Raw genomic sequence first — 19,219 nt, 5'->3', positions numbered from 1 at the left:
TTTAGGATTTCGGACAAAGGGAGGCGACTTTGCCCAAAGAAGTATAGAGTTACTCCCCTTTGCATTATACTTTCGTTTGATCCCAACAGAATGTGCTCCAACAAAAATCCCCCGACCCACCGGGCTAGCAGCAAAATCCCACCCTTTCATGGTATAGGTGTGTTGTTCATCAAAGAAGCAAGCGGCCACACGTTTGTGCTTTGTGTATAAATATAAATGATCAACACTCACACAGGAAACATCCTTCTGTTCTGCGGGCTGAGAAGAAAGAAAAATCAAAAAGATCTAAGATGGCGCCCGTGATCTTTTTGAGCCTTCGATCTCGCCCAGTTCTCGCATGGTCACATGAAACACATGCTAATGAGGCATGCTGGACACGATAAAAGCAGGTTGCTGGGAGGAGTTGGAGGAGGGTTCAGACCTGCGTACAGTGAACAGTGCTCTGCCTCTTATCAGATTTTTTGATACAACCCGTGTAGTGAAATTTGCTTTGCGTCTCGTTAGACCTTTTATTTTTTGTTTTGCTACGATAGGCCCCTAAATACTAGATAATTTTCTGTTTGTAATCGTAATGTTCGCATTTGGTAACTCACCCCTGCTCCCTATTTTCTCCCTATACCAACATGCATACATTCAAATGTAATGTGAGCAATTTTGTTGCCCCCTACAAGTTTTGCTCCTATCACTTTAGCACCTTATGTTTCAGTGGCGATATACAATTTGTTTTGTTTAGCGCGTAAAAAGGTTAAAGAAAGAAAGAAAGAAAGAAAAAGAAACTTTTATTAGGAATTAATTCTTGGCAATATTTAATTTATGCTTTAAGTTTGAAACAAAAGGTGGGTGTTACCTGTACCCGGTGGGATATTTTCCTTAACGATTTTCACGGCCATTGCAATATCCTCTGATTTCGTGACATCGAGCAAGATCGCTTTAAATCTCCCGGAGGAACCAGTCTGGAGATCCGTTACTCCTTTCTCCGTCAGACAACCTGCAAAGACATGAAAGCCCAACGAATCCAGACGTTTCGCCAGCAGCTTGCCGAAACCGGAATCACATCCGGTAACGAACACGTACTTCCGGTCGTAGTCTCCGACAGTAAGTTGCCATAGAAACCAGCGTATTATGTAATATGCTGCAGCAGCGCCAACCGCCATTAGAGCAGTTTTGTAAGAAAGCAAACAATCTTCCATTTGAATAGACATCTGGAAAAGGAGAAAAAAGGAGAGAAAAAAAAATGAAGTCTACTTAATTTACTTGCTTGAGTGAGTTCATTATTTCATAGCTGAAAGCTAAAGTAATTAATATAACGTCTGCTCGAGAGATATCGAATACATCAGTTTGAAAAATTTTAGAATTACGAAACACGCTTTTATAGATTACGAGAAGAATATAGAACTTTTACGTCTATAAAACATTATCTTTGTGTGTTTAACGTCTCTTTGTGCGGGGGTTTGACAGGACAACCTGGCCTGTGGATATTTTCCATGAAAGTAAAGCCTGACTAAATACTCAAAATAACAGTAATCGCAACGCAAATAAAATCTTCCTGTGTCAACCTACACTAGCTTCTACGAAGAACTGGTGCACCTTTTCCAAGTGACGTCACCTCAAGTAACAGCACGAAGTGTGATACACCACCAGATCAGATGAATTCTTGTTCCGGAATCCAATACAACCAAGAGACAACAAGAAAGATATACTATAACATATGAAAATGACTAATTGACGAGAGGAATTTTATTTATTTTTTTTTTTTTACATAGGAGTCACCGCGTATCAAGGCCCAGGCCCCACTTGAGGATAAGGGTTAATGAATGTACAGTAGCCGATGGGACAATATCATAGTAATTGCTAGCAGTGGAAATCTGGCAAACTAGACTACGTAAGGGGACGGCTCATCAAGAACTTGTCTACGTTGGACTTGAAGAAGACCAAACAGCTGGAAAGAAAGGAAACGGAAGAGATCTCCACAGGTGTTCAGATCTAAGAAAGAAATTTTGTCCATGGAATCTTCTTAGCTCAGGCACATATAAAGAGTGGAGGAAACTATTGATAGTGGTTTCAGATAGACGAGTGCTTTTCGTAAAAGTTTGACGAGGGGGGACCACAGACTGTTCCCATTTTTTGTTTTTTTTGTTTACTATCTCAGTGTTTAAGAGATAAAGGAGAACTTTAACGGAATATTTGAATATCTATGTATCTCATATAAAGATCAGGTGTTAACTCTAGGAACAGGGCCCTTCGATTTCTGAAACTTCGACTGAAATAAAATGAAACCACCGGAAGAATACCCATCACAGGAGAGGTAAAAAAATCTCCATGAACTGAAAAAGAAAAATATGTTTCAAACTTTATTATTCAGTGTTTGAGATATACGAAGGGCGTGCCATGAGTAATGCTCCTGACCCACTTCCCATAGCAGTAGAGCAACGAAAACTTGTCACATTTATTAGTCTTTCTCTAGATAGGAACCACGCAGAGTTATGCATTTCTCCCATCGTTTGATGCAGCTCTGGAGACCGTTTTTGTAGAACACCCCAGATTGGTCCTCCAACCACGACTTGCTTTAGAAATCAAGGCTGCATCATCTGGGAAACGCTTTACTTTCAAAAACAACTTCATGGCTAAGAAGAGGTGAAAGTCAGAGGGCGTAAGGTCAAGAGAGTAGGGAGGATGGGGAAGGATTTCATAAACACATCCGTGCTTCTACTCTGGCGACATGCGAGTTATGGACCGGAACATTGTCCTGCAGGAGGAGAGTACCTTTGCTGATCTTGCTCCGCCTCTTGATTTTGATAGCTTCCCTTAATTTCCTCAAAAGTGAAGCATAATAGGCTCCTGTAATTGTGGCACCTTTTGCTAGGAAATCTGTGATCACTACTCCTTCCTGGTCCCAGAAGACTGAGCATGACCTTGCCAGCGGAGGGCTGCACCCTTGCCTTCTTTGGAGGTGGTGAGTCCAAGTGGTTCCACTGAATTGAATAGACTTTGGTCTTTGGATCATAGTGATGGACCCAGGTTTCATCCTGTGTAATCAGTCTTTTGAAAAACTTTGACTCATCTTCTTGGCACATCTCCAAATTTATCCTCGAGCACTCGACGCGTTCTCGCTTCTGGAATGGTATGAGCAACCTGGGAATCCATCTGGCAGACACCTTATGCATATGTAAATGGTCATGAATGATAGTTTCCACATACCCTGTACTAATCTTGACATTTTGGGCTATTTGGTGAATAGTAATGCGCCGATCTTCCAAAATGGCAGCCTCAACTTGACGGACAGATGCCTCATCAATGGCAGAAGGGGGGCGACCAGGTCTGGGAGCTGTTTCCACAAACTTCCGGCCATGTTTGAATTCACGATGCCAGCGTTTTACAAGGTCATATGATGGGGCATTATCACCATGAGTTTCTTTCATTTCATCAAAAGTCTCCTGTGGTGTGCGTCCTTTCAAATACAAAAGCCGGATCACTGCTCGACATTCAACAGGCTCCATTTCACACCTGACTCAGTTCAAACACCTGTAAAACAGAAACCACAATTAGTTTAGAGTTGTAATTTGCCACATAACCCGTAGAGATATAAATCATTGCATATGCAAAATTTCAGCTAGATCAGACAACGGGAAGTGGGTCAGGAGCATTACTTATTGCACGCCCCTCGTAAAAGAGAACTTTAATGGAATAATTGAATATCTGTGTATCTCATATAAAGATCAACTGTTAGCTCCAGGAAGTGAGGATCCTTGATTTCTGAGAACTTCGACTGAAGTAAAAAACCTGGAAGAATACCCGTCACAGGGAAGGTAAAATTAACTCCTCGAACAGAACAAATTAGTACCAATTTTACAAGGGTTTGTCAGATACCCTGACATGAGGATGGTTCCCATTTAAATGTGCTGAACTCGATGTTAAAATTACTGCAGCCGTGGGGATTGATAGAAGCTGATGTTGTTACATAGGGATACATATTATGGACATATAACGGGGCCTCAGAACAGATGACAATATTGAGGGGGACTTCATATTAATACGGACTGCATGATATATGATGCAACACTTCTTAACACATATGAAGGGGGGGGAGATACTTCACTTAGGATGGTGGGAGGACACATAACTTGGAAGGGGGGGGGGTTACACAAAGTTCGTTATAAGATGATGATAAGAATACATTTACCTTTTGTTGTAAAAAATGACGACACAAGACGAACAGTTACAAAAATAGCTGGTTTCTTTATTCTTTAATAGACCGATCGGTGACGTCAGGAATTCCAACTTTGATTTACATGGTCTAATCTTATCCCTTCGCTTCTAAGGGGATCTCCTCTCCAACTGGCTCTCACTCATCAACTCTTGACTTTCGACTGGCTTCTAACTTCGAACCCTAAGATTCCTATATTGAGAAACCTCCTTTGTTTATGACGTCAGAAGTATGTTTACAAACGTGACTATATCACGTTTTCTCCAACACACTTTTGGCAAACAAAAGAATCCTAAATTCTAATTCTAATCTATTTTTAAACAATATATTTTAACTCGCATTGTACATTGATTTAACTGACATATTTAATATCCAGATTTCTAAAAGAATGGACAATCGAGTCTTTTTCCGACATAAACAATATTTAACTATTTCTAATAGAATTAACAATGGACTTAATTTCTAACATTCCATTTTCCATTATCTTTGACACTTGCCGACAGGGTTCGATTCTAACCTTTTCCTAATATCATTTTCACTTATCTAGTATGCCTTCTTACTTACATGAAAAGGTAGAGCACTTTTATGTAACAATGTGACGTCATATGGCTCAAACAATGAATGAATGAAAGAAGTTAGGAGTTCACTGAAAACACTACACGTGTGAACATGTTATTTTTACACTCTGATAAGTTATGATTTAACAATGTGAATCGATCTATCTATGTCTTCCCTCCTCTAACACAACTGGTCAGTGCTTCGAGATGAAGATTAAGTCGAATAAACATCATTTGTCTTCCAACAGTTTTGTCTTGTCTTGACTTAGTCTTTTTCGAAGGTATGAAAGATCTTATTTGTAGGCAGTGCTTTCTCCGACCGTCAGAATTGCAGAAGGGGCAAGTAACTAACAAAGAAAAATTATGAACTTTCATGTAAAAACTTAGCATAAGGACCGGTGCAGAAAAATATTACAAGCTTCGGTAAAGAAAAATATTAAAAGCACTGGCAAAGGAAAATATTATAAGCACCGGTAAAGAAAAATATTATGAGCACTGGTAAAGAAAAATATTATAAGGATCGATGAAGAAAAATATTATAAGGATCGGTAAAGATAAATATTATAAGCACCGGCAAAGAAAAATATTATAAGCATCGGTAAAGGAAAATAGTATAAGCATCGGTAAAGAAAAATATTAAAAGCCCTGGTAAAGAAAAATAATATAAGCATCGTTAAAAAAATATTATAAGAACTGGTAAAGAAAAATATTATAAGCACCGGTAAAGAAAAATATTATAAGCACCGACAAAGAAAAATATTATAAGCACCGGTAAAGAAAAATATTATAATCATTGGTAAAGGAAAATATTATAAGCACCAGTAAAGAAAAATATTATAAGCACCGGTAAAGGAAAATATTATAAGCATCGGTAAAGGAAAATATTATAAGCACCAGTAAAGAAAAATATTATAAGCACCGGTAAAGAAAAATATTATTAGCACCGGTAAAGAAAAATATTATAAGCACCGGTAAAGAAAAATATTATAAGCATTGGTAAAGGAAAATATTATAAGCACCGGTACAGAAAAATATTATAAGCACCGGTAAAGGAAAATATTATAAGCACCAGTAAAGAAAAATATTATAAGCACCGGTAAAGAAAAATATTATAAGCATCGGTAAAGAAAAATATTATAAGCATCGGTAAAGAAAAATATTATAAGCATCGGTAAAGGAAAATATTATAAGCACCGGTAAAGAAAAATATTATAAGCACCGGCAAAGAAAAATATTATAAGCATCGGTAAAGGAAAATATTATAAGCACCAGTAAAGAAAAATATTATAAGCACCGGTAAAGAAAAATATTATAAGCACCGGTAAAGAAAAATATCATAAGCATTGGTAAAGGAAAATATTATAAGCACCAGTAAAGAAAAATATTATAAGCACTGGTAAAGAAAAATATTATAAGCACCGGTAAAGAAAAATATTATAAGCATTGGTAAAGGAAAATATTATAAGCACCAGTAAAGAAAAATATTATAAGCACCGGTAAAGAAAAATATTATAAGCACCGGTAAAGAAAAATATTATAAGCATCGGTAAAGGAAAATATTATAAGCACCAGTAAAGAAAAATATTATAAGCACTGGTAAAGGAAAATATTATTAGCATCGGTAAAGGAAAATATTATAAGCACCAGTAAAGAAAAATATTATAAGCACCGGTAAAGAAAAATATTATAAGCACCGGTAAAGAAAAATATTATAAGCATTGGTAAAGGAAAATATTATAAGCACCAGTAAAGAAAAATATTATAAGCACCGGTAAAGAAAAATATTATAAGCACCGGTACAGAAAAATATTATAAGCATTGGTAAAGGAAAATATTATAAGCACCAGTAAAGAAAAATATTAAAAGCCCTGGCAAAGAAAAATAATATAAGCATCGTTAAAAAAATAATGTAAGCACCGGTAAAGAAAAATATTATAAGCACCGGTAAAGAAAAATATTATAAGCACCGGTAAAGAAAAATATTATAAGCATCGGTAAAGGAAAATATTATAAGCACCAGTAAAGAAAAATATTATAAGCACCGGTAAAGGAAAATATTATTAGCATCGGTAAAGGAAAATATTATAAGCACCAGTAAAGAAAAATATTATAAGCACCGGTAAAGGAAAATATTATAAGCACCGGTAAAGAAAAATATTATAAGCATTGGTAAAGGAAAATATTATAAGCACCAGTAAAGAAAAATATTATAAGCACCGGTAAAGAAAAATATTATAAGCACCGGTAAAGAAAAATATTATAAGCATTGGTAAAGGAAAATATTATAAGCACCAGTAAAGAAAAATATTATAAGCACCGGTAAAGAAAAATATTATAAGCACTGGTAAAGAAAAATATTATAAGCATCGGTAAAGGAAAATATTATAAGCACCAGTAAAGAAAAATATTATAAGCACCGGTAAAGGAAAATATTATTAGCATCGGTAAAGGAAAATATTATAAGCACCAGTAAAGAAAAATATTATAAGCACCGGTAAAGAAAAATATTATAAGCACCGGTAAAGAAAAATATTATAAGCATTGGTAAAGGAAAATATTATAAGCACCAGTAAAGAAAAATATTATAAGCACCGGTAAAGGAAAATATTATTAGCATCGGTAAAGAAAAATATTATAAGCACCAGTAAAGGAAAATATTATAAGCACCGGTAAAGAAAAATATTATAAGCACCGGTAAAGGAAAATATTATAAGCACCAGTAAAGAAAAATATTATAAGCACCGGTAAAGAAAAATATTATAAGCATCGGTAAAGAAAAATATTATAAGCATCGGTAAAGGAAAATATTATAAGCACCGGTAAAGGAAAATATTATAAGCACCAGTAAAGAAAAATATTATAAGCACCGGTAAAGAAAAATATTATAAGCATCGGTAAAGAAAAATATTATAAGCATCGGTAAAGGAAAATATTATAAGCACCGGTAAAGAAAATATTATAAGCACCGGCAAAGAAAAATATTATAAGCATCGGTAAAGGAAAATATTATAAGCACCGGTAAAGAAAAATATAAGCACCGGTAAAGAAAAATATTATAAGCACCGGTAAAGAAAAATATTATAAGCACCGGTAAAGAAAAATATTATAAGCATTGGTAAAGGAAAATATTATAAGCACCAGTAAAGAAAAATATTATAAGCACCGGTAAAGAAAAATATTATAAGCACCGGTAAAGAAAAATATTATAAGCATTGGTAAAGAAAAATATTATAAGCACCGGTAAAGGAAAATATAAGCACCGGTAAAGAAAAATATTATAAGCACCGGTAAAGAAAAATATTATAAGCACCGGTAAAGAAAAATATTATAAGCATTGGTAAAGGAAAATATTATAAGCACCAGTAAAGAAAAATATTATAAGCACCAGTAAAGAAAAATATTATAAGCACCGGTAAAGAAAAAAATTATAAGCACCGGTAAAGAAAAGAATGCTGAATCGAGTCTGATGTTTCATATCTTTTGATTTTCTTTTCATCTAGTTGATATCTAAAACGGCAATCACTTGCAATTTTTAGTCAAAAATATAACTCATCTTCACGGCGCCTAAAGATTATTCCCTTCTACCACCATTGCGTCTATGTGGAAACAAAGTTAGGATAATTCCAAAGATTCCACAGAATAGAAAAACCAATTCCACGGAAACAATTAAGGTAGGAATGTATTCGGTAAGCATTTGAGAGGTCGATATTTCTTTTGAAGGAACACTAAATCAATATATGGAAAATACATTATTGGAGATTGTTGCATTCCAAAAGACACATTTCCAGGAGGTTTTACAAAAATTGAAGAGCGATGAGTAATTCTTTTGCATCTATGTAATTACTAGTGTTGGGACGATTAATCAGAATCGGAAAAATTGGGACATTTGATGGTATCGGAATCTGTATGCATCAGCTGCAGCCATATGTGCGTCTGCAGTCTGCTACATCTGGATCGATTTTCATAAAAATAAATAATTGAAAAAAAAAGACTGGTAATCAGGCAAACTTTCATTTAATTCCATAAGTTTTATACCAATTCTATGGTATACTTTTCCTAATTGATAAAGAAAAAACACGATTTTTATAAAATTTATATACAGTAGAACCCTGGATACGTCATTAAAATGTAGTAACAAAATACAGTACAGTATATAATGCACATGTATATTAGCAAATTGTTGGTTTTTGGTTGGTTGTTTTTGTTTTACGGCATATCAACACTTTTCTGGTTATTTAATGCCGAATCCAGTGATTTTGAAGAAAAGTTTTTAATAGAATATATATATATATATATATATATATATATATATATATATATATATATATATATATATATATATCTTTTTTTTTCAAGTCAGTTTCTATTTAACCAATAGTTGAGACCCTAACAGGTACTACCACTCCAGGTCAGAGTGGACCTGGAAGCAATGGCAATCAAAGGGTGGCTCCACATTCCCCAAAGCCCGCAAGCTGGGGCCTCACGATCGGATATAGTTTAAGGTCATATTCAGGATCGTATATTATTAAAAAAAACATTATAAATAACACCGTAAGGGTGGGGGTTAAATATCATTACCAGGGGCCGGAAAAACATCGTATTCCACATTGTAACCCAAAAAACCGTATCTTAGGGTATTGTATCTTGGGGTCCTACTATACACGCCCAATTCGTCATAATTATTTAATTTCATTATAAAACATAAGGACTTTTAAATATATATAAAAAACAATAGATTATTTTGATTATTCAGACTACTGTTCACATTTTAAGTGTTATTCGCACAATGTTTCGGCCGATGCAACTTCCAACCTCTTTGAATGGTTCATGGCGTCACGGATAAAGTACTAGGTTAAATTTAGTTGTAAGTCACAATCTTCTGCATTTTGAGATCAGCGTGGACGATGACACGCAAAATACAATTGCAAATTCTTTAAGACTTCTACCTAGTCATGGCTGACACTGTAATACCCACGTGGTTCCTCGTTCTTGAAAAAATTGTCGACTCCAGCATTGTTTCTGTGGTCTTTTTCTCGCTATCTTTAAGCTTCCTCGATTTTGTTCACGACTTGCATTCGATCGTATCCATCTCATAACTCTCCTTAACTGTAACTGTAGTCAACCATCGTGAACTCAAGACCGTCTGCAAATCGCCCCTAACCGCTGTAAATGTCGCAAAAACTCATTGTCACTCTTAAAGCTAAATCTAAAGTATACGATCCCTTGATTTTGTTACTGCCACACTCTGACTAACAATCCCATTTGAGCTTCCTTTTGTGCTCATTTATAAACAACTTCCTCCTTATTGTTTTACTGACACAAACTTACTGCCTCTTTTTTTGTTATATTTTCCTCTTTTTTTTCTTCTTCCACTTAGGGGTGGGGGAATGTCGGGGCTATCGCAGCGCAGCAGAACCAGGCAATGCTACCCTAGTAGATTAAATGGTTCCGTTTGAAATTCCGTGCAGATTCCCGAGTTTGACAGAAAGTTTCTCGAATTCGTTAGAAAGATTCCCGAGTTCACTGAAGAAGGTAGAAGGTTACATCGACCGAAACGTTGCGCAAATAACACTCCAGATGAAACCAGTAGTACGAATAATCCAAATAATACAAAGTTAAAAATCACTTGGTTTAAAAGTTACGAAACTAAGCGGAGGTCGAGATTCTCGGTTGTCTCCCTTGTAAAATTATCCACGAATTGTTTACGGTCTCAATTTATTATGACTCACATTAAATCAAACGTTAAGTGGCAAAAATATAGCAGCATAATGAAAGAAAAGCAAACAAAACAAAAAACAAAACAAAAAAAAACGAATACGTTTTTCTTTTTAAAGAATGCAACGTTCAGATCCATTATCTCAGCTACCGCTCTTCTCACATAAGAAAAACTAAACAAAAAAACAAAAAAAAAAACAAAACAAAAACAAAAACAAAACAAAACAAAGCAAAAAAACAAACAAACAAAAACAGCAAAAAAAAAAACAAAAAAAAAAAAAACGTTAATTTCGTTAGAAGTGAAATGTTTGAACTAAAACCACTCTCGCTGGCAATCGTTGTTAAAGGCAAATTTAATAAAAATCGTTCGACGGAAAATCAGAAGTCTAATTTTACGTCAAAGATAAAACAAAATAACATGTGTTTATTTCATTTTTGTTGCTTTCTGCAGTGGGTGTGGTCGAGAAAGATCCAAGAGCGATCATTTGTTTTATTTTTGTGAGAATATTTATACAATTTCGAAGAAAGGTTTCTTTTCTTTCTTTCTTTCTTTTTTTTTTTGAAATCACAGATTTATCTTCGTTAGTAGAAAAAGTCTAGAATACAAAATGAAGTGGAAAATTAAAAAAAAAAGAAAACATGTTGATAATAAAAACAAGGCCGATAGCCATTAGTCACGTGCTCTCGTGTAATGAATAAATATGCGTGAATGTAGGATTGACATGAAATTCTTAAAGATAAACTAAAATGACCGAAAAATGGGCTGAAATGACTTAAATAAAAATGACTTAAATAAATAAAAAGTAAATGACTTAGAATGACTTTAATGAACTTAAGGATGAATTGAATGACCTTAAGAATGACTTGAATGCTTAAAAAATAACTGGAATCCTTCAAAAACAACTTGAATGATCTGGAGAATGACTTGAATGGCTTTGAGACTGACTGGTTGTAAAGTGGGTGATCATTGTACATAAATTAATACAGAAAAGTGATCCCCCACTTTATATCACAAAGTTACAAACATAAGTACAGCATAAGATACTACACTTTGATCTTGGCCAAAAGGCGAAGAAAAGCTTAAAAAGCTAAGAACAGCATATATTAACAACAGACCTTTGATCTTAACCAAAAAGGCCAAGCACAAAAGTGTTACAGACAGACCGACAGACCGACCGACGGACCTACGGAGTGACTTATAGTGTCGCTTGCACGCGACTAAGAATCTACTATTAAAAAATTAGCAAAACAACCCAAAAGAACATTGTTTAAGGAACCTAATTTAGAGTAAAGGGGGAAAATGATAAAAAAAATAAACGAATATTATTGTAAAAAAAGCAACAAAACAAAACAAACAAACAAAAAACCCCTAAATGTTAAAAGCGTGAAAAAATGGCGGTGAGAGTGGGAAACCCGAAGAGGAAGACAAAAAAGAAAAAGAAAAAAAAAAAGAAAAAATAAAGAAAAAAAAGAAAAAATAAAGAAAAAAAAAACTAGAGATTAATGAAGTCGAAAAAAAAAAGAAGAGGTAGAAAAATAATGAGAAGAGGACAAAATAGAAAGAAAGCGAAATTGAAGGAAGAAGCGTAAGAGTGGAGGAGGAGCAGGAGGAGGAGGAGGAGGAGGAGGAGCAGGAGACGAAGAATGACAAATAAAAACTGAAGGTTAAAATTAAAAAATGCGAATAAGAAAGAAGTATCGAACAAAGAAGAAAAAAAAAAAACGAGGAAAACGAAGAAGACAATAAAATTATTACTGAGTTGAGGATTTCATTTCGTTTAGTAACTTTCTTTTACGGCATATCAACTCTTTTCTGGATATTTATGCCGAATCCAGTGATTTTAGTAAAATGTGTTTTTTATACTCCAAGTTCTTTAAATATTTATTTAGGGTATTTGGTTTGGTTGTTTTGTAATGGAAAATTGTTTTTTTTTTTTCGAATATTGGAGACAGGGATTGATAATTTACATTATTAGGATATTTGGACTACTGTTCTCTCCTTAAGTGTTATTCACACAACGTTTCGGTCGATGTAACCTCCGCCCTTCTTCAGACGTATTTTATTGAACTTGGAACATTTATGTTAAACCCGGGATGATGCACGGAATTTTAAACGGACCCCGTTATTTAATCCATAGAAGTAGTATGCTCTCGTTCTGTCAGCCATGACTAGGTAGAAGTTCAAGTAATTCGAAATTGCATTTTGATTGTCATCCGTACTGAGGATTTTTTTTTTACATGGAGGTCACCACTTATCAAGGCCCGGAAGCCATTCGGGGATGAGGGTTATTGCGTGTACAGCAATCAATGGGATAGTATCGTAGTAATTGTTAGTATTGGAGATTTGATAAAGTGTCTTATTTAAGGGGGCCGTTCATCAGGAATTTGTTTATGTTGGACTTGAAGAAATCCAAGTTGTAGTCAAGTGGGAAACAGGCAAACGGAATAGAATCTACGCTTTGATTTAGGCACAGATAAAGAGTGGGGAAAATTAATGACAGTAGTTTCAGCTAGACGAGTGTTTATCGTGAAAGATTGGCGAGAGGGGACCAGAGATTAGAGCTCAGACGAGCACTTGCCATGGAAATAACGATAAAACAAAGACAGGCTCACAACGTCTCTTCTGTGAGAGAGAGGTTGCAGGGAAGAGAAAAGGGCACTTCCCACTAAACCACAAAGTCTATTTTGTACTCTGTCAAGGCAGGATAGACTGTTTTTAGCAGCTCCTGCCCAGATGTGGCAGCAGTACTCCATCCTTGGACGTACTTGGCTTTTATACAGATAGAGAATTGCATCAGTAGTGAAATATCTTCAGGAGCAGTAGAAGGATCCCACCATCTTCCCAGCGAACTTGACAACATACTTGATGTACGTGTTCTATTTCAGATCAGGAGTAAAGGTGAAACACAGAAGCTTGTCAAAACATGGAGCCTCCCCTACGCGAGAGCGATCCATTTCAATTGATTCCAGATGGGGGTTTATGATGTAAAGATAGGAGCTTGGTTTTTGATGTATTAAAAGTAACCAGACACCTCTTCCCCCCACTGTACCACGCGCTTAAGATCAGAGGAAAGAATTGAAACTTCAACCTCCTGAATAGTGTAACTTACAACTGACTTTTTACCAAGTACTTTATCCACTATGCCACGGGTCCTTGCGAATTACTTAGGACGATGATGAGTGCTCAGCAAACGCTTTTTGCAGCAGACTTGAAGACAGCAAAGCTGTTGTCGTTTGGGAAGCAGACTTGTGGTATCTTCTTTCCAAAGATGAGATGTTCTTGGAAATAAACTTTGTTCATAGAAGTTTTGTTATGTTTATGATAAATGTAAGGAGAACAAAGTTATTTGCTGTGGTTGGAGCTAGACAAGTTCTTATTCTGAATATCTTAAGGGGGATTTGGAGCTCAGTCGAGAATTTGATATGATTATAGTGATATAATAGAGAGAGAGAGAGAGAGAGAGAGAAAGAGAGAGAGAGAGAGAGAGAAACTACATACATCAAATCTGTTGCCAAGGCCGCTGGAAAAATGGTCGGATCCTTCTATCGATCCAGTAGATATCTCACTGCTGATGCAATTCTCTATCTATATAAGAGCCAGATACGTCCAAGGATGGAATACTGTTGCCACATATGGGCAGGAGCTGCTAGAAAAGACTTTTCCTGCCTTGATAGGGTTCAAAATAGACTTCGTGGCCTGGTGGGAGATGTCCTTTTCTCTTCGCTGCAACCTCTATCTCACAGAAGAGATGTTGCGAGTTTGTCTCTGCTTTATCGTTATTTTCATGGAAAGTGTTCGACTGAGCTTCAATCTATGGTCCCCCCTCGCCAAACTTTCTCAAGAAACACTAGACTAGCTGAAAACATTATCAATAATTTTCCACACTCTTTATCTGTGCCTAAACCTAAACGTAGATTCCATGATCAAAGCTGCTTTCTTAGAACTGCACGCCTGTGGAATTGTCTTCCGTTTTCCTGCTTTCCAGCTGTCTATAATATGGTTGTCTTCAAGTCTAACGTGAACAAGTTTCCGATGAGCCGTTCCACTTAAGTTAACATATTTACCGAACTTCCATTACTATCGATTACTATATTGTCCTTTTGACTACTCTACACTCTTTAACCCTTATCCTTGAGTGGCCTATCGGCCTTGATAAGTGATGCCGCCTATGTAAAAAAAAAAAAAAAAAAAAAAAAAAACTAACGACATCGCTTATGCGTAGAAGAAGCTGTATGGCCGAGAAAAGATGATTCGTCACTAGGTTGCGAAAAAAAAAAAGATAAAAAAAATGAAAAATGTTTCAAGCGTCACTTCTCCAGATATGACAGCAATGCTCTACCTTAGAACGAATTTAGCTCTTATAATGTAGAGGATTGCATCAGGTGGTGTCAGGTACTTTCTGGAGTGGTAGAATGATCTAACTACTTTTACAGTAACCTTAGCAACTGATTTGATGTAAGTCTTCTGTTTTAGGTCTAGGGTGAAAGCTAGACTTAGAAGCTTATCAAAGAAAAGGACATCTTAGAGGAGAGGGCCATTCAGTCTGACTGGAAAGAAGTGAGGATCCGAAAAGAGGATAGTGAAAAGAGAGATTCTTGTTTTCAGAGACGTTAAAACTAATAAGCTACTTTTACCTCCATTGTACCAAGTGTTCCTAAGAGAGAGAGAGAGAGAGAGAGAGAGAGAGAGAGAGAGAGAGAGAGAGAGAGAGAGAGAGAGAATGACCTTCTTTTGGTGCAACTGTGGCTTCGGGAAGTGTTGTGGAAGTTCTTCAACATCTAACCACTGAGCTGAGCGTCACTAAATAACACATTTTTTTTTATCGCAAGTCACAACTCGGTTGAGACACAGGTCGTTCTTGTTGCATAAAAGAAGGGAAGATGACACTTCATAACAGTATTTCTTTTGGTTGTCGTTCAATTCATGAAGCATCCATTCAAGTTGTTTTGTCTTTCTTACAGTTCTCTCAAGTGGTTGGAAATCGTCGTATACGTTACGTCTGATTCAGAAGCAAGTTCTCAAACAGTAGTGCGCATATTGGCTTCGACTAAGGCTCTTAATTGATCGTTGTCAACATCTGATGGCCGACCACTACACTCATCCTCTTCAAGACTTTCATCGCCGCCACGAAATTTCTTAAACCACCATTGCGCTGCGCGTTCAGTAGTAATTCCTGGACCAAAAGTTTCGGTGATATAGCGAGCTGTTTAAGCAGCTTTTAGGCCTAGCTTGAATTGAAATAAGAAAATTGCGCGAGTTTTCTTTTGTTCCATCTTGCATTCAACGGACTGAAAAGAAGACATAATTGTTTTAAAACGGTTGTAATTTAAACAATTAAATAGAGCGAAAAGCACTCTTTAAAAATGATATATAAAGCAAAAGTATTATGAATGAAACTTATTTGAAAATACATTATTTGAAAATACATTATTTGAAAATACATTATTTAAAAATACATTATTTGAAATCAAAATTAAAAAAATCCGCTAGAACTTTCTTCTCAAGCTAATATATAACTTCAACATACTCTAGAGTTTTGCAGTAGAATAAAATATACACCTGTCGCAGGTGTTTCATTCGGCCGAAGAAATTCGTCAGACTAACAGTTAGCCTGACGATTTGTTTTACTAGAACGAAACAAACGTTTGTGTAGCTCACTTGCACTTTGATATTATTGTCGAATTATATGGTTTGTTCTTTAAAATGAAAACGCTATTTTATGCGAAAAAAAATTAACGTCTATTTAAAAAAAAAGCGTAAACATGCTTTATTAGTTTCTTCTTTTTTCTTTTACGAAGAAGTCACCACTTATCAAGGCCCAGAGGCCACTCGAGGACAAGGGTTAATAAGTGTACAGATGTCAATGGGACAATGACGTAGTAATTGGCAGTAGTGGAAATTTGGTAAATTGTGTTACTTAAAGGGACGGTTCATGAAGAACTTGTTTACGTTGGACTTGAAGACGACCATATTGTAGTCAGCTGGAAAGCAGGCAAACAGAAGAGAGTTCCACAGGAGTGCAGTTCTAAGAAAGAAACTTTGTTCATGGAATCTACGTTTTGGTTTAGGCACGGATAAAGAGTGGGGGAAATTATTGCTAGACGAGTGTTTCTCGTGAAAGTTTGGCGAGGAGGACCATAGATTGGAGCTCAGACGAGCACTTGCCACGAAAATAACAATAAAGCAGAGACAGACTCGCAGCATCTCTTCTATGAGAAAGAGGTTGCAGGGAAGAGAAAAGGGTATCTCCTACTAGGCTACAAAGTCTATTTTGAACTCTGTCAAGGCAGGATTTTTTTTTACACAGTGATCACCACTTATCAAGGCCCGGGAGCCACTCAGGGATAAGGGTTATTGCAAGTACATTACGTTAGTGTGGAGATTTGATGAAGTGTTTACTTAAGGGGGCGGTTCATTAGGAATTTCTTAACGTTGGACTTGAACACATCCAAGTTGTAGTCCAGTGGGAACTAGGCAGACGGAACAGAGTTCCACAGGCGTGCACTTCTAAGAAAGAAGCTTTGTTCATGGAATCCGCGTTTTGATTTAGGCACATATATAGAGTGGAGGAAATTTTTCACAGTAGATTCAGCTAGACGGGTGTTTTTCGTGAAAGATTGGCGAGGGGGGACCAAAGATTGGAATTCAGACGAGCACCTGTCATGGAAATAACGATAAAACAAGGATAGGCTCGCAACGTCTCTTCTGTGGGAGAGAGAGGTTGCGGGGTAGAGAAAAGGACATCCCCCACTAAGCCACGAAGTCTATTTTGTACTCTGTCAAGGCAGGATAGTCTGTTTTTAGAAGCTCCTGCCCAGATATGGATTTCAGACATGACGTCATTTTTCAGTGCATGGGCCTAGATATTTACGTAGTTCACGCTCTATGACAGTAGCTATTTAGATTTAAGTGACAATAAAACGATTGTACTGTTTTAATCGACTGGACGATATAACTTAAGAACGATTCATTTTAAAATAGATAAAATCGGAAATATTTACCAGAGCCACAGCAGATAAATAACCGATCTATTTTTTATGTGTAAAGGTGATGTCTAGGGCCAAGACAACAGCATATTCTTTTCATTGTTTGGACTCTCGAGTGTGTATCCGTTGATATCTTATATGCTTTTATATAGAGTGATGTGGTTCTCTGTTAATTAACTGTGTCGGATATATACTCGAGAGTCAAAACAATGAAAAGAACATTCTGTTATCATAGCCCTAGTGATGACATACGTAGGAACATCGACCTTTGTTATGATAAAGTGCAACGGACTAACTATTATGGTATCCGTTCGATGCATTATAGAGTTTAATATGGATTTATAGGGATTAATCACGACAATACCACATTTACTCAATAATTTTCTTGGAAACTACGTGACGATCTGGCTAAAATTGTGCATGGACTTTTGTTATGGAGGCTTAACCTTTAGAAAGATCCTCGTACCTGGCCAATCTGTTTGGAATGCTGTATGGACCTTTGCTATGATAAGGTACAGTGAACTAATTATTATGGTATCGCTTCCATGAACAGTTAGAGACTAATAAGGATTAGTCACGGCAATACCAAATTTACTCTAGAAATTATCACCGAAACCACTAATATGATCTGGCATATACTTTGTCTGGACTTTCGTTATGATAACGTATAGTGAACTACGTATTATGATGCCCGTTTGATTCACAGTTAGAATTAATAGGTATTACTATTTAATGAAAAAATCAGCAAAACGTTTTTATCAAATTCAACCATCACTTTATCGTAAAACACTTATTTGACGCGCTATAACTGTATCCAGTTAAAATGGAGTAACATGTCTAGTATATATATATATATATATATATATATATATATATATATATATATATATATATATATATATTCTACCTCACGTTGAGCTGTTTGATATTTTCAGACGTACCTCTCCACCGTACTGTATATCGATACTCTATGGCTGACTGGGATAGCTTCCGTATATTTATATTTGATCTACCTCTGCATTCCATGTTTAAAAAGTATAGTATAGTGTCGATAGTATCAGACCTGACCGAATGGTAAATTGTAGGCATAGACCGATTCATACAATCCAAAAAATTCCAACAAAAACCTAACAGTCAGTCATGGTTCTTCCAGAATGTGCCGCTGCCATCGCGCACAGAAATCACTTTTTTCCATAGCTACCAACGTAATAGATGTACAGAGACTAAAGCTGCTTTCAGGACTACCAGTAACCATTGTAAAAGAGTAATCAAAAATGCAAGAGAACTCTATGCTCAGTCCGTTAAATCCAAAGTAGCTGAGCAGCGGCTTGGTTCCCACCAGTTTTGGCAAATAGCAAACAGGATCCTGAACAGAAGATGGCGTTCTATCCCAACCATCATCAATGGACCTAAGGTCATCTCGTCAGCATCAGACAAGGCCAGACTATTTGCCAAGAACTTTGCAGCTAATTCTACCCTATGCGACGAAGACCATCAACTCCCCGTATTTCCTCCTATAACAGACAACACGCTATGCAACATACAAATATCTGTGCGTGAGGTCGCCAAGCTTATCAAGAACCTTGATTCCAGTAAAGCAACTGGCCCTGACCGCATTCCAATTATAGTGCTGCAAAAAGCTTCAACCAGAACTTGCCCCCCCCCCAGTTACAAAACTGTTTAAGCGTTGCGTTAAGGAGAAATGCTTCCCAACACCCTGGAAAACCTCATGAATATGCCCTGTATTTAAGAATTC

General features: G+C 36.2%; 1 protein-coding gene across 2 annotated transcripts in view; it reads right to left on the bottom strand.

The window, feature by feature from the left end:
* The window catches only part of LOC145263015 (retinol dehydrogenase 7-like), a 70,932-nt gene that overhangs the window by 43,512 nt on the left and 8,201 nt on the right, over positions 1-19,219 (bottom strand). For both annotated transcript variants that reach the window (XM_080119848.1, XM_080119847.1), the window contains exon 2: positions 848-1,202. In XM_080119848.1, coding sequence (XP_079975974.1) covers positions 848-1,202 — 355 coding nt within the window. The remainder of the gene's footprint in view (positions 1-847; positions 1,203-19,219) is intronic.

Source organism: Euprymna scolopes, chromosome 38 (assembly GCF_053919585.1).
Source record: "Euprymna scolopes isolate OS-2025 chromosome 38, ASM5391958v1, whole genome shotgun sequence".
Lineage (NCBI taxonomy): Eukaryota > Metazoa > Mollusca > Cephalopoda > Sepiida > Sepiolidae > Euprymna > Euprymna scolopes.
This window is presented reverse-complemented; position numbering and strand designations above follow the sequence as displayed.